At 43.3% G+C, this 23,520-nt stretch overlaps 1 protein-coding gene across 3 annotated transcripts; it reads right to left on the bottom strand.

The window, feature by feature from the left end:
- Positions 1-503: 503 nt before the first annotated feature.
- On the bottom strand, positions 504-23,251 carry LOC108700306 (synaptonemal complex central element protein 1). 3 transcript variants are annotated; one of them, XM_018233389.2, is made up of 13 exons: positions 22,991-23,251; positions 21,582-21,632; positions 21,450-21,509; positions 20,733-20,807; positions 19,969-20,016; positions 5,726-5,780; positions 5,164-5,253; positions 4,580-4,643; positions 3,623-3,689; positions 3,325-3,445; positions 2,269-2,355; positions 1,546-1,603; positions 504-827 (listed from the first exon to the last, which is right to left on the bottom strand). In XM_018233389.2, the coding sequence occupies exons 1-13, from the start codon at positions 23,097-23,099 to the stop codon at positions 762-764; spliced, it is 951 nt and encodes a 316-aa protein (XP_018088878.1). In that variant the 5' UTR covers positions 23,100-23,251; the 3' UTR covers positions 504-761. The 3 variants fall into 3 exon arrangements, with proteins under 3 accessions (XP_018088878.1, XP_018088877.1, XP_018088879.1); XM_018233388.2 differs by having other exon boundaries at positions 2,269-2,358; positions 22,991-23,242; XM_018233390.2 differs by lacking the exon at positions 5,164-5,253 and having other exon boundaries at positions 2,269-2,358; positions 22,991-23,245.
- Between the last annotated feature and the right edge of the window lie 269 nt (positions 23,252-23,520).

Here is a 23,520-nt window from a genome sequence, read left to right as displayed (position 1 = left end):
TTACTGTCTTTGGGACCTTACAGCAGCCCCTCTGGCATTTGCCAGAACCAACAGATTACCAGTCCAATCCTGACTGGAGTGGGTGGATCATCTCTAGAAACAATAAAGCTGTAATGAGATAACACTAGCACTTATAGCGGAGTGTGACTCTGTTTTACTGCTCAAGGTTCTTACTTGTGGACTGAATCCTGGCTACTTTTCAGACAAGGGGCTATGATGTCAATTCGGTTTTTCACTAGGGGGATACTAGTTAACTGGTTCCTGGTAATAAGGACACTGCATGCCATTTGTGTAAGTAGACATGTAAGGCACCATCAACAGAAACCAGTGGAACCTTGCCATGTTGGATCCATGCTGCCTGATGATAAGAGGGGTATTAGCATCTTGTCACCGTTGGATTTCAACAGAAGTCTTAATTTCAGTGTGGTTTTCTATTTTCTACTTGCATTGGAAACAGTGAAAAGATGCAAAAAATGCAAAAATGACAGCTGGACAAGAAGTTACAGGTTTTACTTGAAATTTTTATTTTTCACAAACGGTTAAAAGCCTCAAGGGCCTTTCGTAAAGTATCATGCTGAAACATCAAAAATGGCACTAGGCAGCAATGTGCACAATACACGACATGGTACTGATCAGAAGTAAATGCTCTTCTTTAGAGAACCGTCACCATAACGATAATAAAAACGGCAACATAAAGCAGAATAAAAATCAAGAGTTGAAATAAGTGTTCAGGAATCCCAAACCTCTACTTATGGCAAGGGTTACTCTTCCTGCGAGGCGGGAGGCTGCTTTATTTGGGCACCTTCTGATTGGACTCCAGATATCATCTGTAAATAATAAAGGCCAATGGGTGTAGGAAATGCTTCATACCAGTGCATAAAGGTATTTCATCGACAATCATCTGACTCCCCCCAGATCAGGAGTCAAGCTTAATGCTCATTTGGCCCATTCAGACCAAGTTGGCAGTTTATCTGCTCATGTATGGGCCCTCACCAACTCCCTCCCTACAGATATCTGGCTGGATATTAGAAAGGTTGATGCAATCCTCTCCTGACAGACTGCACTGATGACTATTATGATCCAATTGTTGGCCTGAGAGCCTTGGGGGTATATTTATCAAAGAGTGAAGTTAATAGTGAAGTTCCGCCACTTCCCATTCATTTCTATGGGGTTTTTAAAGGCGTATTTATCAAAGGGTGAAATTTCACTTTCACCCATTGATAAATACGCCTTTCAAAATCCCATAGAAATGAATGAAGAGCTGCGGAATTTCACTCTAGTGGCGGAACTTCACTCTTTGATAAATTCACCCCATAGATGGGATTAAACCAATAGCTGGTCATATCAGGAAAAGATGTGCTTATATGACATCCATAACAAATGACAGGATTTACAAAAAAAAACAAAAAACACAAGCAGTTAGTTTCATCTTTCCAAAACCTGCAGTAATGGTAAGGGTCATGTTCCCTGTGCCCTCATATGAGAACTGTACATAGAACACAATGATGATTTTGCTATGACGGCATAAAGAGTGCTGGAACTTGCCTGATCTACAGAAGGTTCCGGCATGTTTTTCCTGGCTGCGTCCCACTCCTTGCAAAATCTGCAATACAATTGGTGCTAGTCATTATTTTGATTTGAAAGAAAATGGTGTTAGGGACAGATTAATTGTAACTAAAAACCAGCTTCTTTTTTCCATGTAATGAAATGCAGCACATACTGTAAATTGGCAGATCCTGATGCCCTTACACAGTGGTCCCCAACCAGTAGCTCACGAGTAACATGTTGCTCTCCAAGCCCTTGGATGTTGCTCTCAGTGGCCTCAAAGCAGGAGCTTATTTTTGAATTCCAGGCTGGAGGCAAGTTTTGGTTGTATAAAAACCAGGTGTACTCCCAAACAGAGCCTTCTCTGTCCACATAGGGGCTACCAAATGGGCAATCATTGCACTTATTTTACATCACCCAGGATAATTTTGCATGCTCCCCAACTCTTTTTATACCTGAATGTGGCTCACAGGTAAAAAAGGTTGGGGACCCCTGCCCTTACATCACTACAACTGCAGTACACATTATAGCGGTGTGTACCCTCCATCTACCCCTCTAATACGAATTACTCTACATTCTAATGAATGTTCGCGCCAAAATGCTAGCAATGTAAAGAGACATGCTCTGCTTTGTTTCTCCCCCCGAGGCAACATTGAAACACACAATGGATCTAATTTATGTGCGAGGGAGAGGCACAGAATGTCTGCAACCTGCACTCATTACCTTGTATACATCTCACATACGCTCCTATGACGCTCAGTGGTTTTGTCAAGGATTTGCTTGGAATGGCTGTATTCCTCCTCAAAAAGCCTTCTAGGAAAGAAAACACATTGAAAATCAGCCTTTATGGTAGATATATGGACATATGAAGAACGTTGCAATCGATACAGATCTCTCTAACTATAAGCCCTCCTGTTTCTGAAGAGTAACTTTGTGTTATGTTTTGGTAGCCGAGGATGAGGAGAGTATAACCGTGCTTTATTAGCAGAGACTCATGCAGGCATTACACAACATTAACTTTCACTTTTAAGCTGTCCAGGAAGTATGCACAGTATGCAGCACAGTGACATCTACAGGCCATTTGTATAAACACCACACTTTGTAACTGTAGGAGAAACATATATATAATATACAATTTTTTTAAAAAAAAATTGGGCTCCTTTCATAGCTCAGAATAACAATAGGTGTCATCTACAAACAAAGACCCTGGGAGCAAGATCATTAAGTTGCCAATTCACTAATTGCTTCTTCTCCAGGTTTAGATGGGTTCTGCACCTCTTGCTGGTGAAAACAGGCTGCCCCTAATCGTCCTGCTTGCCACAGGGCAGAGGGTAATAAAAAGGCTCAGCACCCTGTATCTGTCATCCCTCCCAAACCAAATTAGGGGACATGCATGGGGGAAGCCTATGTGATTTCCCCTCATAAATACAGTGCTGGACATTGCAGATGGTGCTGTAATCATGGGGGAAGCCACAGGTCTCCATGCTCCAAAAAGGGCATGCTCCAAAAAGAGCAAAGCAATGTGAAAAGTTCAAACAAATGGTGGTTTGTGCCTAATTATGGAGCATTGCGTACTGTTTTCCTGATCATAAATGACCCCTAATTTCTCCCAGGTGATGCTATTTGTCCCTAACAGACAGCAGTAGTGAGTCATATGTGACTGTATATGGCATCTTACAAGAACCCCTCTGGCATTTGCCTGAACCACAGATTGCCAGTCTGAGCCTGCACAAAGCATAATTTGTAGTGGATGAAAAAAGTTCCACCAAATGTACTTACACTGCGGTCTTTGCCTGTGCGGAACGCAAGAAGGCAGCCTCTGCAGTTACATTCACTCCCTGTTTTCTGAGCTTTTCTATTTCTTCTTGCAACTGTGCCATCTGACCTTGGATCTCTCTCTCTGTTAAGGCAATGGCAGTGGGAAATATAATGCTAAATAGCTGTGGATCTCCTAAATACAACAAATATACCAGATAACCCACATGTGATAAGATAATAATGGAAGTGAGGCTAACACTCCATTCAATACCTACTTACATAGAGGGTTGTGATGGACACAGAACACAATAATACTCACCTTGTTCAATGAGTTTTACTTTCCTTTCTTCCATTAATGGCATCTCTGCACAAAGCCTTTTCTCATCCTGCAATGACATATGATTTTTACACTCACTTTCTGTGTAAGACTCAGTGCTCGCTGCAAGATTGCTTTATGTTTCACTGTCCCCTTAGATCCTCTCAAGCATTTATATGGGTAAGGTCAATGCTAGGAAGCTGCTTCCAGATTTAGCAGCAGTTGGTGGAAATTATATTGTGTGAGAGTTATGGAATAACAAAGCATGAGAGTGCTACAGATGTCCCTAAAATACCTTACCAATTGCTTTTTGGTCCTGTGTGTATATGGTCTTTAAACAATGAATGGAAAGTTACATTTATAAAATACTTTTCAAATCTGTCACTGAGGTGACTACTTTAAAAGAATTTTACTGTGCCCTATATGAAGAGTTTCTTTCCTCCTCCTGTTAAATATTTAAACAATATAAACAGAAGCCCCCAGCTTCTACTCCCATTGCCTACTCAAATGCTAAGGCGCAGTAGGAAGGGGCTCTTGTAAAAATAAATCTGCTTTCTTCAGTCTTGGCTGTGGTCATTGGTGCTGTACCAGAATGCCAGGGGGTGCCACTCATTATTCATTGGCAAATACAGGTCTTGCAGTTGCACCACACACCCTGGCAGCTATGCAATATACAATCTACATTTAAGAAGCTCATCCTGGATGGGGGAAGCCTCTTCTACCCACACATATATTGAGGGTAATGAAAACCCCAAACTTTTACACTAGGGAAGTAGTTGATTTTTTGCTTGTAGAAAAATAATAAAGTAATAAGTAGTTTTTTTTCTGGCTCCATTGATTACAAGTTCCAACCCCAAATTGTCCCACAGTTACATAAAAGCTTTTTAACAGTAAAGCAGGTAATCTCTGTCTTCCCAGAAATTTCTTCATTCCTGCGTGAATGAGAATGTCCATTCTTACATACAACTCCCAGAGATTCTTGTGCTTTGCCATCAACTCTTCCACTTGTTTTTCATATTCCATCCTACACAAAACACAAAAATGAAAACAGCAAAATCACTAAATGAAAACTGTTACACTATTTCCAACTTAAAAAAAACTGAATACGACAGCACAGAGCTGCTAGGCTGATCATCAAACTGTTTCCCCTCTAAGGGTGAACACACACAGAGCTACTAGTAGCAGCTACTTGGCACGGCTACAAAATAGACAATAGTGATAATTGGCTTTGCTTAGACACCGTATGTGTTTTAGCAAAAGCAATTCTCAGTATTGTTTATGGCAAGGTAATTCTTTTGGCATTTTGTAGCCACAACAACTAACTTCCACTAGTAGCTCTGTGTATCTTCACCCTTATACGGGCCTTGTAGTCCAATAAGAACAGAACAAGTCTGGCGCAAGATGATTAGATAGCACGGGCCTGAATCCCATAGTGAGAGGTAGATGCCTATTGTGTCTGTATTGCCCATAATTTTGCCAGACAGTAATTAGTTCTGTATTGTGCCAGTAGAGGTGTGATATAGGGCATTAGCTTGGCACCAAACCTCTGCTTTCTCTGTTTCAGCTTCTCCTCTTGTATCTTGCTAGTGAGATATTCGATTCTTTGCTGGCAGGTATCTGACAGCTCTTTCTCTCTGTGGAAGAACAACCAGAACAATCTCCTAATTGACTATATGCATGAGCATGAGTATGCCACTCTCCTACCCAATACATACAACTGCCCAGCAGTTCTATAGAGCCCTGTGCATATATGGTAGCAGTCAGTGTCAGACTGGGATACCAGGGCTCTCCAGAAAACCTTAGACCGTGGGCCCACTTTCCAAACTATTATTCCTCCTCTCCTCACTCAACCTCTTTATTCTCCTAGTCTTTTATCTCTACATACTATACTCTATTCTTCCATTATTAAGCCTCTTTTTTCCCATAAATAAATAGGGAATGACCATGAAATAGGCTAAATGGTTAGAGGCAAGAGGCCCACTGACACCTGGGCCCACCGGGAGTTTTCCTGGTATCCCGGTGGGCCAGTCCGACACTGGTAGCAGTACCTGTCCCTCACACAGGCCCATTAATACAGCACTAGGAAGAGACTTGGGAAATGTGTACCTCTGCTTCTCTGTCCCTTTCCTGTCACACTGCAGCTGCAGCCTCTGCAAGGTCTCTGCAAAAGATTAACAGAATTTACAACCTCACCATGAGTTTCCTGTACACGGATTCACACACACGTGCTGGAAAAAAAAAAGGCTAGTGCATACATTGCGCCTATTGTTTTTATTAAGAGATTTCTGTGTTTTCTGTTATTTCTGCCATTAAGCAAGAATATAAAACCAGTTTCACTTTAGTACTTCCTGTAATTTTGATCCCAAAGAACCAACAAAGGAGCCAATAAAATGAATTACAGTCCACTGAGAAGCCCCCGATATTAGAGCTGCTCAAAGGCTGCTGCTTTGTTTGTTTTGTGACAGGGCGTCACAACGTTTAGCAGAGAAAGTGCTGGATGGTGTATACGTTGCACCAGGATTCCAGCACTTCATGTGTTAAAAGGCTCCAGGAATGTTTTGGGTTTAACCTGTCTGTGTGCTGATCACACAGGTGCAGTATTTAGGTCAGCGGGCCTGACACAGAGCTCTCTTCCTATATGCAGGCTGCCTGAAAGCTGGAAGGAAAGGAGCTCTGTGAGTGATTTTCAAATTCCCTGAAAACTATTTCTACACGACTGATCCCTGCAAGAGTGTGTCTTACCTCCCAACATTTTGGAAGTAAAAAGAGGGACAAAAAATTTTTTCTCGCATGTAGCGCACCAATTTTTTGACCACACCCCTTTCTGTGCCCACACCCCCTAATTACCATGTTTGTTTTACCAAATTTGGCAGGTTATGAAAGTTTGAAAATATTTCTCCTTATCTAATATGTGTTTTTGTGTCTCAAAATTGTTACAAAGTATCTTATTTGCACCTGTTAGCAGTTCTGGGCTCTCTGCTAAAAGCCAATTAAGTGAGAAACTTTGTTTCTTTTTCTGGCTGTTCAGTGCAGAGAAAAGAGGGACTTTCCAGTACAAATGAGGGACTGCGGGTTGAGCTGTCAAAAGAGGGACTGTCCCTCCAAAAAAGGGACAGTTGGGAGGTATGGTGTGTAACCTTTGTTGAAAGGTAGATGGGAGCTCTGAAAAAATTGCCCTGTTTAGGGCTCTTACACATGAGCGTTTTTATCTGCGCTCCCCTGCGTTCCGTTTTTCGGCGCTCAGCCGCAGGGGAGCGCAGGAATAGACGCATTTCATTATTTCAAATGGGGCTGTACTCACACAGGCGCATGTAGGCGTCGAACACAGGTTGAGACGCAACATGCTGCATTTTTCCTGCGTTCGGCGCCTACACGCTCCTGTGTGAGTACAGCCCCATTTGAAATAATGAAATGCGTCTATTCCTGCACTCCCCTGCGGCTGAACGCCGAAAAACGGAACGCAGGGGAGCGCAGGTAAAAACGCTCATGAGTAAGAGCCCTAATAAAGGAAATGGGGTGTGAGTTCAGTGAACCCAACTTTCTAATTAGTGCTTTATTATGGCAAAAAATAGCACAATGTGGAGTTTTTAAAAATTAAAACAATAGGCAGAATTCAACACAAGTCCTGTTGTGACTGAATGTGCCCATTTTTAGCAATGGCGTCCCTTTAAATGCAAGTGGGTGTTTATGAGTTCCACACGCATCTCTGTATTCTATTTTCAACAGACATCAAACACAACAAAATTCAGACTGCACTAGAGTACACAACTGAATACTCATGGGTGCATCTGGGCACAATCAAATGGAAGTAAACGGTGTGCACAAACCTGCATCTGAAAACCCATGGGTATGTGTGTCCATAGGGGATTAATAATTCTGACAGAGCCAGCTCTGCTGTACTAGAAGTTGCTGATAAAACAGTGTCCCAAAGGGCCCCTGAGCAGTTGCATCTACGTGACAATGCTGAAAAGTCTTGTGAAAATGTTGAGAAACAAGATGTGATTGACACACGGACACTTTGAAAGATGACTGACTGCACAAACAATTCGGTTTTTCAGCATTTTCGAGACCCGTCAGTGTTGTCTGCTAATTGTATGCAGCCAACTGCAGGCGCATCAGTTTCACTGTGTCCATAAGATTCTTGTCTGATATAAATCTGCTCTCTGATTATATATTATAGGGTGCAGGATGGCTGCTGATAGACATCAGTAGGATTTTATGTGACCACAATGCATTAATAAGCAAGCGACAGCCTCTCTCAAGAATTTGGCTTTATTTCCCCACCCCCCCATTTTCTTCTAACCACAGTTTTGCACCATAATAACTGCTCAGAAGTATGTGGGAAGCTTTAAAGGGCAACTAAAGTCTAAAATAGAATAATATTAAAAATGCTGTATTTTGTATAGTAACTACAGTATATAACATGAACTTACTGCACCAGAAGCCCAATTAAACAAATGATTTATGCTTTCAAAGTTGGCACAGGGGCTGTCATCTTCGTTAAACATCTTTGCAATACCAAGACTACGCACATGCTCAGTGTGGTCTGGGCTTCAGTTGGGAGGTTAAGCTTAGGGATCGTCATAAATTATCAAAATAGCACAAGTCAAATAATATCTGCCATAGAAGGTGATACAGCAAGACTGATTAATAATCAGAATATACAGACTGCAATATATTAGGATAGCAAATCACGAAAAACAGCAAAGAGCAGAATACCTGCTATTCAATCTTTATTGTGCATTTGAGGGAGGACGTCAAAGCTGCCTTCCAAGCAATTGACCCGGGTTCATTTCCCGGCCAACGCAGTAACTGTTTTGTGTGGAATGTACAATAAAGATTGAATAGCAGGTATTCTGCTCTTTGCTGTTTTTCGTGATTTGCTATCCTAATATATTGAAGTTAACCCTGTGGTTGCCTGTGACGGAGCACCAGTGCAAATCAAGAATATTCAACCAATGCTGGGTGCATGTGTGTTACCTTTGAATGTGATTGAGAATATACAGACTGCACTGGGTATGTGGATACAAATCTACACAGTTGTTACAGGGAAACAAACAAAGCTGCTCCAGTTTTGGGAAGTAAGTTGGGGGGCTCCCCCCTGTCATTTGAAAGTATGATCGTTTCTCTGCAGAGCAGTTAGGGACCATCTAACTGCAGCTGTCAGAGCAAGTAAAACGAAGAGGGAATTTCACTGTGTACAGTCAGGTTTCTTATAAAAACGGTACACATTATTTAATTAAAGTATATTGGAGATAGATTTCTTTTTCATTAAAAAAAGTAAAAATGGGATTTTATTTTTTTGCCTTTACACCCCTTTAAGCACACAGAACTGCTGCTGCAGCATATTCTTCCCATAAAGTTCTATGCATTCAAACCACATGTAGCCTCCAAAAACTCACATCCAGCAATGAGACACCCCCAAACTTGGGGACGCCACCAAGTGGAGCACCAATGAGCCTGCTGCCACCTGAGGCCCCTGAAATGCCCCGTGCAAATATTATATATATATATATATATATATATATATATATATATATATATATATATATATATATATATATATATATATATATATAGTAAAGGATCTTAAACCTGTAAAGCCTCCCCCTACTTCGCTGTGTACATTTTAACAAGCTTGGTTGCTTTAGATGCACTGGTTGTCTCACTTGCAGCGGGATGGCTAGGGGCTTGTATTCAATCACCCACACACAGGGCATCATTACAAAACCAGACATAGACTATCATGCTTCAGCTCTTTCGTTGTGTACTTGGCTTGTGCCCCTGTGGTTTGGCATATATGGGCAAAGCCTCCACTACCTACCGAGAAAGGATGAATAACCACAGGTGTGCCATTAGAACTGTTCTGGCTACTGGGAAGGCAGAGCAACCCGTTGCAAAACACTTTCTAAATGTTTGATTTCCCTAGGGCAGGGGTGTCCAAAAGGTAGATTGACATCAACCAGTAGACCTTTAGCTGGTGATCAGTTAGATCACCACAAACAGCTTGTCTAAATCACCCTGCTATTTCATGATTTTCATTCAGCTATGTATTATGTAAAGGTTACACAAGAACTATTTGTTTGTTAAATAACAATGTAAATCAATATTTAAATAATAGTTTCCATGAAACAGAATGCTAACAAAGCTTTTATGGATATAGTTCACAATGAGACAACATCATTAAAAGTAAACCTCGCATTAGTAAAGTATGGGTGCACCTGCCCTAGGGGACCCTCTGTTCTGTTATTTTGGTTTGCCATTTGTGACATTGCAAGATCCTAATTTCAATATGATGCCAGTTGATTTATTGCAAGCCTGTCCCTGTAAAGTGTTGCCTTAAGCTGGCCATAGACGCAAAGATCTGATCGTACGAATCGAGGATTCGTACGATTTTCGAACCGTGTGTGGAGAGTCCCGACATTTTTCGTCCGGCGGAGATCGGTCGTTTGGTCGATCGGACAGGTTAGAAAATTTCTGTCGGCTGCCTATAATATCTCTGCGTGTATTGCCGATCGTACGATTTTCAGTGGGAGACTGTCACTAGCTTTGGTTGGACATAGATATTGTACGATTGCTGTCAGGGGCAGAACATTGCTGATCTGTTCTTTATTTGATCTGACTGGTAAGACTTTGATCTGAATGGTTAGTGGCGGGTCTGGAGTAGGGATGTAGCGAACGTCGGAAAAAAAGTTCGCGAACATATTCGCGAACTTGCGCAAAAACGCGAGCGGTTCGCGAACGGTTCGCGAACCCCATAGACTTCAATGGGAAGGCGAACTTTAACATCTAGAAAAGACATTTCTGGCCAGAAAAATGATTTTAAAGTTGTTTAAAGGGTGCAACGACCTGGACAGTGGCATGCCAGAGGGGGATCAAGGGCAAAAATGTATCTGAAAAATCTGCCTGTGTGTGCTTGGAAGAGATAGTGTAGGGGGAGAGCTGTTAGTGATTTCAGGGACAGATGATAGTAAGTTTGCTGGCTAGTAATCTGCTTGATACTGCTCTGTATTGGAGGGACAGAAGTCTGCAGGGATTTGAGGGACATTTTAGCTTAGGTAGCTTTGCTGGCTAGTAATCTACTGTTCTCTTTAAACAACTGCCATACGTTGACCTTGTAGGCATTGTTTGCCCAGTTTTTTTGGTTGCAGCCACTGAAGCACAGTTGCCAGAAAAAATATGCCATATAAATGCTGAAAATAGTCATTTTTTGCCATACGTTGACCTTGTAGGCATTGTTTGCCCAGTTTTTTTGGTCGCAGACACTGAAGCACAGTTGCCAGAAAAAATATGCCATATAAATGCTGAAAATAGTCATTTTTTGCCATATACGTTGAGTCAACGTATGGCAAAAAATGACTATTTTCAGCATTTATATGGCATATTTTTTCTGGCCTCTGTGCTTCAGTGGCTGCGGCCAAAAAAACTGGGCAAACAATGCCTACAAGGTCAACGTCGTTGACCTTGTAGGCATTGTTTGCCCAGTTTTTTTGGCCGCAGCCACTGAAGCACAGAGGCCAGAAAAAATATGCCATATAAATGCTGAAATAGTCATTTTTTTGGTCGCAGCCACTGAAGCACAGTTGCCAGAAAAATTATGCCATATAAATGCTGAAAATATGCATTTTTTTGGTTGCAGCCACTGAAGCACAGAGGCCAGAAAAATTATGCCATATAAATGCTGAAAATATAAATTTTTTTGGTTGCAGCCACTGAAGCACAGAGGCCAGAAAAATTATGCCATATAAATGCTGAAAATATGCATTTTTTTGGTTGCAGCCACTGAAGCACAGAGGCCAGAAAAATTATGCCATATAAATGCAGAAAATATGCATTTTTTTGGACGCAGCCACTGAAGCACAGTTGCCAGAAAAAATATGCCATATAAATGCTGAAAATAGTCATTTTTTGCCATACGTTGACCTTGTAGACATTGTTTGCCCAGTTTTTTTGGTTGCAGCCACTGAAGCACAGAGGCCAGAAAAAATTAAACCAGTAGGGTTTGCACCCTAGTTTGTAACGGTGGCGGAGGGAGGAGGAGGACGCTAAAGGACAGCTGTGTGTGGAGTCATGAGGCTTGAAGAGAAGGACAGCTGCATAGAAGTCAGAACAAGTCTTCCGGCGTGCAGTAACCCTCCGAGATCCACCCCTCATTCATTTTAATAAAGGTCAGGTAATCGACACTTTTGTGACCTAGGCGAGTTCTCTTCTCAGTTACAATCCCTCCTGCTGCACTGAAGGTCCTTTCTGAGAGCACACTTGAGGCTGGGCAAGACAAGAGGTTCATGGCAAATTGTGACAGCTCTGGCCACAGATCAAGCCTGCGCACCCAGTAGTCCAGGGGTTCATCGCTCCTCAGAGTGTCGATATCTGCAGTTAATGCCAGGTAGTCCGCTACCTGCCGGTCGAGGCGTTCTTTGAGGGTGGATCCAGAAGGGTTGTGGCGCTGCCTTGGACAGAAAAACATTTGCATGTCTGACGTTACAGACTGGCCAAAGGGCTTTGTCCTTGCAGGTGTGCTCGTGGCAGGATTACTGGCACCTCTGCCCCTGGAATGTTGATGAGTTCCTGAAGTGACATCACCCTTAAAAGCATTGTACAACATGTTTTGCAGGCTGGTTTGTAAATGCCGCATCTTTTCGGACTTGTGGTATGTTGGTAACATTTCTGACACTTTATGCTTGTACCGAGGGTCTAGTAGCGTTGCGACCCAGTACAGGTCCTTCTCCTTAAGCCTCTTGATACGGGGGTCCTTCAACAGGCATGACAGCATGAAAGACCCCATTCTCACAAGGTTGGATGCAGAGCTATCCATCTCCGCTTCCTCATTATCAAGGACTGCATCATCCACGGTCTCCTCCCCCCAGCCACGTACAAGACCAGGGGTCCCCAAAAGGTCACCACTAGCCCCCTGGGAAGCCTGCTCCTGTTGGTCCTCCTCCTCCTCCTCCACAAAGCCACCTTCCTCCTCTGACTCCACTTCTGGCACCTCTCCCTGCGTTGCAGCAGGTGCCTGGGTTCGTTCTGGTGATTCCGACCAGAAATCGTGCGCTTCCAGCTCCTCGTCACGCTGGTCTACAGCCTCATCTGTCACTCGTCGCACGGCACGCTCCAGGAATAAAGCGAAGGGTATTAGGTCGCTGATGGTGCCTTCGGTGCGACTGACCATATTTGTCACCTCTTCAAAAGGTCGCATGAGCCTGCAGGCATCGCGCATAAGCACCCAGTAACGGGGGAAAAAAATCCCCAGCTGTGCAGATCCAGTCCTACCACCCAGTTCAAAAAGGTACTCGTTGACGGCCCTTTGTTGTTGCAGCAGACGTTCCAACATAAGGAGCGTTGAATTCCAGCGAGTCTGGCTGTCAGAAATCAAACGCCTGACTGGCATGTTGTAGCGCTGCTGAATGTCAGCAAGGCGTGCCATGGCTGTGTAGGAACGTCTGAAATGGGCCGACACCTTTCTGGACTGGGTGAGAACGTCCTGGAATCCTGGGTACTTGGAGACAAAACGTTGGACTATTAAATTTAACACATGTGCCATGCAGGGCACATGTGTTAAATTGCCTAGTCTCAACGCTGCCAACAGATTGCTTCCATTGTCACACACCACTTTTCCGATCTGCAGTTGGTGTGGGGTCAGCCACCGATCGGCCTGTGACTGCAGAGATGACAGGAGTACAGATCCGGTATGGTTTTTGCTTTCCAGGCACGTCATCCCCAAGACAGCGTGACAACGGCGTACCTGGCACGTCGAATAGCCTAGGGGGAGCTGGGGGTGCACAGGTGTGGAGGAGGAGAAGGAGGACCCAGCAGCAGAGTAAGAAGAAGAAGAAGACGAGGTAGAGAGCGATGGAGGAGTAGAGGTGGTGGCAGAACCGCGTGCAATCCGTGGCGGTGACACCAACTCCACTGTTGTTGTTGAGCTACCCATTCCCTGCTTCCCAGCCATTACCAAGTTCACCCAGTGGGCAGTGTAGGTGACATACCTGCCCTGACCATGCTTGGAGGACCATGCGTCAGTAGTCATATGGACCTTTGGCCCAACACTAAGTGACAGAGATGCGGTAACTTGGCTCTGCACATGTTGGTACAGGTGTGGTATTCCCTTTTTAGCAAAAAAATTGCGGCTGGGTACCTTCCACTGCGGTGTCCCAATTGCTACAAATTTGCGGAAGGCCTCAGAGTCCACCAGCTGGTATGGTAAAAGCTGGCGGGCTAAGAGTGCAGACAAGCCAGCTGTCAGACGCCGGGCAAGGGGGTGACAGTCAGACATTGGCTTCTTACGCTCAAACATGGCCTTCACAGAAACTTGGCTGGTGGCAGATGACTGGGAATGGGAACAGGTGGTCAAGGTGGAAGGCGGAGTGGAGGGTGGTTCAGACGGGTCAAGGAGAGCAGAGGTAGAGCAGTAAGATGCTGGACCAGAAGGAGTGTGGCTTTTAGTTTGCCTGTTGCCTTTGAGGTGTTGCTCCCAAAGTGCTTTGTGCTTGCCGCTCATGTGCCTTCGCATAGAAGTTGTACCTATGTGGCTGTTGGGCTTACCAAGGCTCAGTTTCTGACTGCACTCATTGCAAATTACAATGCTTTTGTCAGAGGCACACACATTAAAAAAATCCCACACTGCTGACTTTTTGGAAGTGTGCGATCTGGCGGTAACAGTAGAAGTTGGCGGCATTGGCGGCAATGGCGGGTGCGTTGGCCGGCTGAACACAGGTGCCGATACATGTTGTTGCCCTACTGATCCCTGCGGGCTGTCCTCCCTGCTTCTTCTAAGTCTTATTCTCCTACTGCCTCTCTGACTCTCCGTCTCTCCATCTGAACTACCCTCCTCTTGCTCTCTTCTACTAGGCACCCACAAAACATCAATCTCCTCATCATCATTCTCCTCAGATGCATCAATTTCTTCTGACACATCACAGAAGGAAGCAGCAGCGGGGACCTCCTCCTCATCACTCATTATGTCCATCTCTATCGTGTTCTCTGCCAGAATTAAATCTGGTGTAAGGTCCTCATCTCCTTCATCTTCTTCTGGCAATAATGGTTGCGCATTACTCAGTTCAAGAAACTCATGGGAAAATAACTCCTCTGACCCCAGTGAAGAAGGGGCACCGGTGGTGGAGGAAGTGTTACGTGGGGTGGCCATAGCAGTGGAGGATGAGGAGGATGTTGTGGTAAAGTTAGAAACGGTAGAGGATGGGGTGTGCTGTGTAAGCCAGTCAACTACCTCTTCAGCATTTTGGGAGTTCAGGGTCATTGGCTTTTTAAAACTGGGCAATTTGCTAGGGCCACAGGATTGCATAGCAGCACGGCCCCTAGCACGGCCTCTGCGTGGCGGCCTGCCTTTGCCTGGCATTATTTTTAAAAAAACAACAACAACAACAAAAACTCAGTTGGTTTTTCTGGAAACCATAATACACACAGCTAGATGGCGGGTTGAAGAAAACAGTGTGCAAATAATGCCTACAAGGTCAACGTATACACTACTACAGCGGTGGATACGGATTACGTAAAATATATGAATGCTGCTTGAAAAAAAGTAACTCAAGTGGTTTTTCTAGAGACGATAATATTATCAATATTTAGACAAAATGTGAACAAGCTCACACAGCTAGATGGCGGGTTGAAGAAAACAGTGTGCAAATAATGCCTACAAGGTCAACGTATACACTACTACAGCGGTGGATACGGATTACGTAAAATATATTATGGCTGCTTGAAAAAAGTCACTCCGGTGTTTTTTCTGGAGACAGTAATATTATGGATATTTAGACAGAATGTGAACAAGGTCACACAGCTAGATGGCGGGTTGAAGAAAACAGTGTGCAAATAATGCCTACAAGGTCAACGTATACACTACTACAGCGGTGGATACGGATTACGTAAAATATATTATGGCTGCTTGAAAAAAGTCACTCCGGTGTTTTTTCTGGAGACGGTAATATTATGGATATTTAGACAGAATGTGAACAAGGTCACACAGCTAGATGGCGGGTTGAAGAAAACACTGTGCAAATAATGCCTACAAGGTCAACGTATACACTACTACAGCGGTGGATACGGATTACGTAAAATATATTATGGCTGCTTGAAAAAAGTCACTCCGGTGTTTTTTCTGGAGACGGTAATATTATGGATATTTAGACAGAATGTGAACAAGGTCACACAGCTAGATGGCGGGTTGAAGAAAACACTGTGCAAATAATGCCTACAAGGTCAACGTATACACTACTACAGCGGTGGATACGGATTACGTAAAATATATGAATGCTGCTTGAAAAAAAGTAACTCAAGTGGTTTTTCTAGAGACGATAATATTATCAATATTTAGACAAAATGTGAACAAGCTCACACAGCTAGATGGCGGGTTGAAGAAAACAGTGTGCAAATAATGCCTACAAGGTCAACGTATACACTACTACAGCGGTGGATACGGATTACGTAAAATATATTATGGCTGCTTGAAAAAAGTCACTCCGGTGTTTTTTCTGGAGACGGTAATATTATGGATATTTAGACAGAATGTGAACAAGGTCACACAGCTAGATGGCGGGTTGAAGAAAACACTGTGCAAATAATGCCTACAAGGTCAACGTATACACTACTACAGCGGTGGATACGGATTACGTAAAATATATGAATGCTGCTTGAAAAAAAGTAACTCAAGTGGTTTTTCTAGAGACGATAATATTATCAATATTTAGACAAAATGTGAACAAGCTCACACAGCTAGATGGCGGGTTGAAGAAAACAGTGTGCAAATAATGCCTACAAGGTCAACGTATACACTACTACAGCGGTGGATACGGATTACGTAAAATATATTATGGCTGCTTGAAAAAAGTCACTCCGGTGTTTTTTCTGGAGACGGTAATATTATGGATATTTAGACAGAATGTGAACAAGGTCACACAGCTAGATGGCGGGTTGAAGAAAACACTGTGCAAATAATGCCTACAAGGTCAACGTATACACTACTACAGCGGTGGATACGGATTACGTAAAATATATGAATGCTACTTGAAAAAAAGTAACTCAAGTGGTTTTTCTAGAGACGATAATATTATCAATATTTAGACAAAATGTGAACAAGCTCACACAGCTAGATGGCGGGTTGAAGAAAACAGTGTGCAAATAATGCCTACAAGGTCAACGTATACACTACTACAGCGGTGGATACGGATTACGTAAAATATATTATGGCTGCTTGAAAAAAGTCACTCCGGTGTTTTTTCTGGAGACGGTAATATTATGGATATTTAGACAGAATGTGAACAAGGTCACACAGCTAGATGGCGGGTTGAAGAAAACACTGTGCAAATAATGCCTACAAGGTCAACGTATACACTACTACAGCGGTGGATACGGATTACGTAAAATATATGAATGCTGCTTGAAAAAAAGTAACTCAAGTGGTTTTTCTAGAGACGATAATATTATCAATATTTAGACAAAATGTGAACAAGCTCACACAGCTAGATGGCGGGTTGAAGAAAACAGTGTGCAAATAATGCCTACAAGGTCAACGTATACACTACTACAGCGGTGGATACGGATTACGTAAAATATATTATGGCTGCTTGAAAAAAGTCACTCCGGTGTTTTTTCTGGAGACGGTAATATTATGGATATTTAGACAGAATGTGAACAAGGTCACACAGCTAGATGGCGGGTTGAAGAAAACAGTGTGCAAATAATGCCTACAGGGCAAATAATGCCTAAAAGGTCAACTTATACACTACTACAGCGGTAGTAAAATAAAAAAAAGTAAAATAAAAAAAAAATGAATATTAAAAAAAAAAATTAAAGTTGGTGCTGCTGAACTACTAGGAGCAGCAGATTAGCACACCAGTCCCACTCCCCAATACTGCTAGACTAATAGCACTGGGCTCTTATAGTAGTAGTAGTAGTAGTAGTAAAACAACAAAAAAATAAATAAAAGCAGTCCTTACAAGGACTACTGTTATTGCAGCAGTCAGCAGATGAGATCAGAAGCAGGACAGCTGCCCACTGCAGCTACATACAGAGCACTGCAGTAGAAGGTAGATTACTAGCCAGCAAAGCTACCTAAGCTAAAATGTCCCTCAAACCCCTGCAGACTTCTGTCCCTCCAATAACAGAGCAGTATCAAAACGATTACTAGCCAGCAAACTTTCAACTGTCCCTGAAATCACTAACAGGCAGCAGCTCTCTCCCTACACTATCTCTTCAGCACACACAGGCAGAGTGAAAAAACGCTGCAGGGCTTCGGTTTTTATAGGGAAGGGGAGTGGTCCAGGGGAGAGCTTCCTGATTGGCTGCCATGTACCTGCTGGTCTGGGGTGAGAGGGCAAAAAAAAGCGCCAACAATGGCGAACCCAAAATGGCGAACGTCGCGCGACGTTCGCGAACTTCCGGCGAGCGCGAACACCCGATGTTCGCGCGAACAAGTTCGCCGGCGAACAGTTCGCGACATCTCTAGTCGGGAGATGGGAAAGTCCGATCGTACGATGATTCGTACGATCGGATCTTTGCATCTATGGCCAGCTTTATACTTTGTTGTGAGCCTGGAGCCCATCAGTTATAAATTACAAATTCTAGTTATGATCCCGCAAGTTCGGGTGTAGCATTGACAGCACTGATAACCAGCCATTCCCAGTTAGACTACCTCCTTCTTTTTTTAGGCTGATGTGGGTTATGTCTATGTGAGCGGTTGTGTATCCAATTTGTCATGAGAGTGGTCCATCCATTGAGCGACCTGTCATAGTAGCTGAACTAACCCTTAATTGTACTAGATGACCTCTACCACTCTGTGTGCACCATGGTGTAAGATATAGTTCAGCAAGAACTCTCCACAATATACCTTTATATGTGCTCTACCACTCTGTGTGCACCATGTTGTGAGTAATAGTTTAGTAAGAACTCTCCACAATAGACCTTTTTATATGTGCTCTGCTACCTTGTGCAAACCATGTTGTGTTCTATAGTTTAGCAAGAACTATAGTTGAGCACTGAAACAAACTAGGAGACAAGATTTTTTCTATGTATTTCCCACATTGTGTCTAATGACCCGTATACACTGATAAATCTTGTGAACCGCTCCTGGCCCAGATGACAGAGCCCACTATATACAAAAGGGGTACCATGTAGAGAAATAATAAGCTAGTTCTGGGACGCTGGCCAACAGTGGTGCATATATAAATTTGGTCAATTTAAACCTGTATAAATTGATGCGCTTGTCTGTCAAGTTGTTTTTAAAGTTAAAGAACACGTGGGAACTAACAGCACTTAGAAGATTGGATAAGTTGTTTTTAAACAAAGCTGCAAACAGCATATGCTTTCAGAGACTTACTTTTGCTACTTTATTTGCAACTGTTTCTATATATGTGCACAAGTTTTTTTGCTATGTTACACAGATGTTAGCTTTTTTCCTACTCTTAAAGGATAAGTAAATCTTTGAAATAAGTGAATGTAAAATTGTTGAGAGTGCTATTCTAAGCACTTTTGCAATGAAAAACATTCATTATTTATTATTTTTTTCAATCTAAGATATTAATGGATACATATACTGTTAATAGGAATGAATTTTGTTCCAACAGCACCACCTGCTGGTCAGTTTCCTACCATTCTGATCACCAAGTAGTCCAGGAAGTTGTCAGGAGAAAGAAAGAGGCTGCTCTGATGTTCTTCTGCTTAGGAAAGATTTGAGAAAGGTTTCTATTTTTTTCCTAAGCAGAAGAACATCAGTGTAGGCTCTTTCTTTCTCCTGACAACTTCCTTGACTACTTGGTGGTCAGACTGGTCAGAAACTGACCAGCAGGTGGTGCTGTTGGAACAAAATTCATTCCTATTAACAGTACATGTATCCCTTAATATCATGGAATGTAAAAAGAATAAATAATGAATGGACATTGCAAAAGTGCTTAGAGTAGCACCCTCATCAATTTTACACTGACTTATTTTAAAGGTTTAATTATTCTTTAAAGGAGAATTCAACCCTTGACTAAAAAAAACCCTACCCCCCACCCTACATAGACCCCACTCCCTCCTTTTTTTTGGTTAAGGGTTGAGTTCTCCTTTAACACAATTCCACATGTTTGTATACAGTAGTTGCCAGGACAACCAGTGTTTTGTTTTTGGTGCCATTCACTTCTGGGGGAGGGTATTTTGCAGTTTGTGTTGGTCACAGTCTGGTTTGTTATCCTTGGAATATGAGCACAGTTGGTGTTCCAAACGTCAGATTTGTTCAATAAATCTCGATTGTTCTCATAATTATTCCAGTTGAGTTCAGTACTGTTACTATATATATATATATATATATATATATAAATATATATATATATATATCCAGTATAAGTTAATGGCAAACTTACCTTGGTTTTTGTTGAGTGCTTGCTCCAGCTGGAGCCTCTCTGTCTTTACTGGAAGGAGCAGGAAAAGAGTTATAAATACAAGTCCTGCTGAATAGAGAAGCTGCACCCAGAGACTCACAGCCAACCTGAAACTGTCTCTAATTCAAGTCTTACTCTGATGGCTTTCTTTTTTTATGGGGAACTCAGGGGTCATGGCCAATACAGAGAGTTAGTGCAACCGGTTAAAGTTAGAGGTGATAATATAATTAACAGATTTGCACATGTCTAATGATGAGGCTCCATGGCATCAGGGGTGGGTCCCTGGGTCGCTAAAACTAGGGGACAGATTTATCAAAGGTCGAGGTGAATTTTCAAATGAAAAAAAAATTTGAATTTCAAGCTATTTTTTGTGTAGTTCGACTAGGGAATAGTCCAAATTCGATAATATCGAAATTTATCATGTAAAAAAAAATTTGCCATCTAAAACCTGCCCAAATGCTGTTTTAGCCTATGAGGGACCTCCTAGAACCTATTTGGAGTCAATTGGTGGACTTTGAAAAATTTCAAATCGAATTCGTTCGAATGCGTGATTCCTGCGATTTGTACGATTCAAATCGGCCGAATATGGACCTATTCGATCGAAAACGGACCTATTTGACCAAAAAAAGCTTTGACTTTTTGGTTGGTCTTTTTGAATTCGAATAAGTTTTTTCAATCCGAAATTCCACCCTTGATAAATATTCCCCTAGGAGAGTTCTAGAGGGGGGAATAAAATGGTCACATACATTGATCCAGCTCCCTCTTGGCTTTGTCACTTTGCTCCCGGTACTCATCTAGCTCGCGGCATAAGACACGTCTCGCTGCATGGGAAACAAATCCATGTGTCATTCACTGCCTTTCATTCATCAGCAGTAGCAAGGGGCTGGGCTTGAGATCCAGTAGGCCGTGGTATTTCAATTACACAGAGACAATCCAAACAGCCTCCCCCCCACAGGCCCAATAAAAGCGAGTGTCTATGGCATCTCCCATTTGCCTGAATATCCAGCCTGCCAGTCCGGGCCTGCTTTTACATTGGGGCATATTTGTCATAATTCAAATATTACAGTAAAGAAAACAAAACACACACAATTATAACAAAAGCACTGATGCTACCATTTCTGTGATTTGAGATGGGTTAATTACAATTGTGTTTCGTCCCAGAGAAAAAATTGCGATTATGGGAAAAAATTGTGATTGTAAATGCAAAAAGCTCCACTAACAAGTTGCCTATATGCTAGAAATACTCTTCCCTGTGGAACTGTGCCAGCTCTGCATCTCGGCAGGGTTTAGGTGGTGAGCTTTTTAGGAGCAACATTTCAGATCTCTTTTTTGCAGGTGAACCAAAATAGCTCTTTTTATTGCAACAAATTCCCCCATATCTTACTGCTGTCTCCCAGTGTAATGTATGGGACACACCTGTATCTGGGGGCCACATTGGAAGAAAGATTGTGGGGGGGCATTACCTTGTTGCACTCGGTTTATCTCAGTCACCAGAACTTCCAGCTTTGGCTCCAGATGTCCAGCTGTGGGGGACACAGAGTTTACCCTGGGGTCACAATACAGTATGTCTGTATGCTATGATCTGGTGCTTGTACCTTCCAGTAGATTCTGAAGCAAAGACGTCAGGCTCTCTGGACCGCCGCTGCCTGGCAACCATGAACAAATGTTATTTACCCTCACAAAATGGCTGTAACGTATCCCTAGTATAAGCCAACTGGGGGTGGGACCATATCACAGACAGGAAAGTGGGGTTATGACAGGGATTAAGGGGAGCAGTTGGGTCACTGGGATATTACGAACAGGAGGGTAAGGTACTGACAGGGATTTAGGGGACCAGTTGGGTCACTGGGATATTACGAACAGGAGGGTAAGGAACTGACAGGGATTTGGGGTGCCAGGAGGGTGAGGTACTGACAGGGATTTAGGGGACCAGTTGGGTCACTGGGATATTATGGACAGGAGGATGAGGAACTGACAGAGATTTGGGGTGTCAGGAGGGTGAGGTACTGACAGCGATTTAGGGGACCAGTTGGGTCACTGGGATATTATGGGCAGGAGGATGAGGAACTGACAGAGATTTGGGGTGTCAGGAGGGTGAGGTACTGACAGGGATTTAGGGGACCAGTTGGGTCACTGGGATATTTCTGACAGGAGGTTGAAAAACTGACAGGGATTTGGGGTGCCAGGAGGGTGAGGTACTGACAGGGACTTAGGGGACCAGTTGGGTCACTGGGATATTACGGACAGGAGGATCAGGTACCTTAAGGGGACCAGTTGGTTCACTGGGATAGTACTGACAGAAAAGTGAGGTACTGACAGCGATTAAGGGGAGTAGTCGGGTCACTGGGATATTATGAACAGGAGGGTAAGGAACTGACAGGGATTTGGGGTGCCAGGAGGGTGAGGTACTGACAGGGATTTAGGGGATCAGTTGGGTCACTGGGATATTATGGACAGGAGGGTGAGAAACGGACAGGGATTTGGGGTGCCAGGAGGGTGAGGTACTGACAGGGACTTAGGGGACCAGTTGGGTAACTGGGATATTACGGACAGGAGGATGAGGTACCTTAAGGGGACCAGTTCGTTCACTGGGATAGTACTGACAGGAAAGTGAGGTACTGACAGGGATTAAGGGGAGCAGTTGGGTCACAGGGATATTACTGACAGGAGGGTAAGGAACTGACAGGGATTTAGGGGACCAGTTGGGTCACTGGGATATTACGAACAGGAGGGTAAGGAACTGACAGGGATTTGGGGTGCCAGGAGGGTGAGGTACTGACAGGGATTTAGGGGATCAGTTGGGTCACTGGGATATTATGGATAGGAGGGTGAGAAACTGACAGGGATTTGGGGTGCCAGGAGGGTGAGACAGGGACTTAGGGGACCAGTTGGGTTACTGGGATATTACTGACAATAGGGTGAGGTACTGACAGGGATTTGGTGTGGCGGTGGGTTGGGGAGGTGATAGTACAAAAAGGTGGGCACTGTCTCCACAGCAAGTCACCTGATTCCTGTTGCCAGGAGGTTCCTGGAGGCTGTGGAAGAGAAGGAGGGGGCACCTGCACATCTGCTGCTTCTTCCCCAGCGAACCCAGTGGGAGGAGCAGCCTCCATGTTCTTTTGGTGCCTTCAGGCAGAAAAGCACTTCCTGCTTTTTTTCTCTTGAGGTAATTCCCTTCCCTCTCTTTTTTGTGCCTGAGGGCGTGTCCTTACATCTAGTTAGCTACTGCCCCTGACTTGGGAGGAAATTGTCCACCTTAAAGGGGTTGTTCACCTTGGAGATAACTTTTAATATGATGTAGAGAGGGACTATTGAGACAATTTGCAATTTGTTTTCATTTTTATTATTGAAGTTTTTTGAGTTATTTAGCTTTTTATTCAGCAGCTCTTCAATTTGCATCTTAACCAATCTGGTAACTAGGATCCAAAAGACCCTAGCAACCATGCATTGATTTTAACAAGAGACTGGACTATGAATAGGAAAGGCCTGAATAGAGTAGCCTTACAGAGCATTGTTTTTTTAAGAAGGGAGTCG

Source organism: Xenopus laevis, chromosome 8S (assembly GCF_017654675.1).
Source record: "Xenopus laevis strain J_2021 chromosome 8S, Xenopus_laevis_v10.1, whole genome shotgun sequence".
Lineage (NCBI taxonomy): Eukaryota > Metazoa > Chordata > Amphibia > Anura > Pipidae > Xenopus > Xenopus laevis.
This window is presented reverse-complemented; position numbering and strand designations above follow the sequence as displayed.

What these genes read in the sequence shown, in the direction of transcription:
- LOC108700306 (XM_018233388.2), bottom strand. Translation starts at nt 23,099, where the DNA reads ATGGAGGCTGCTCCTCCCACTGGGTTCGCTGGGGAAGAAGCAGCAGAT. An exon ending in AGTAAAACTCATTGAACAAG is followed by an intron (nt 3,446 to 3,622) that starts GTGAGTATTATT and finishes TTGCCTTAACAG; the next exon opens with AGAGAGAGATCCAAGGTCAG. An exon ending in GCACAGGCAAAGACCGCAGT is followed by an intron (nt 2,359 to 3,324) that starts GTAAGTACATTT and finishes TTTCTTTCCTAG; the next exon opens with AAGGCTTTTTGAGGAGGAAT.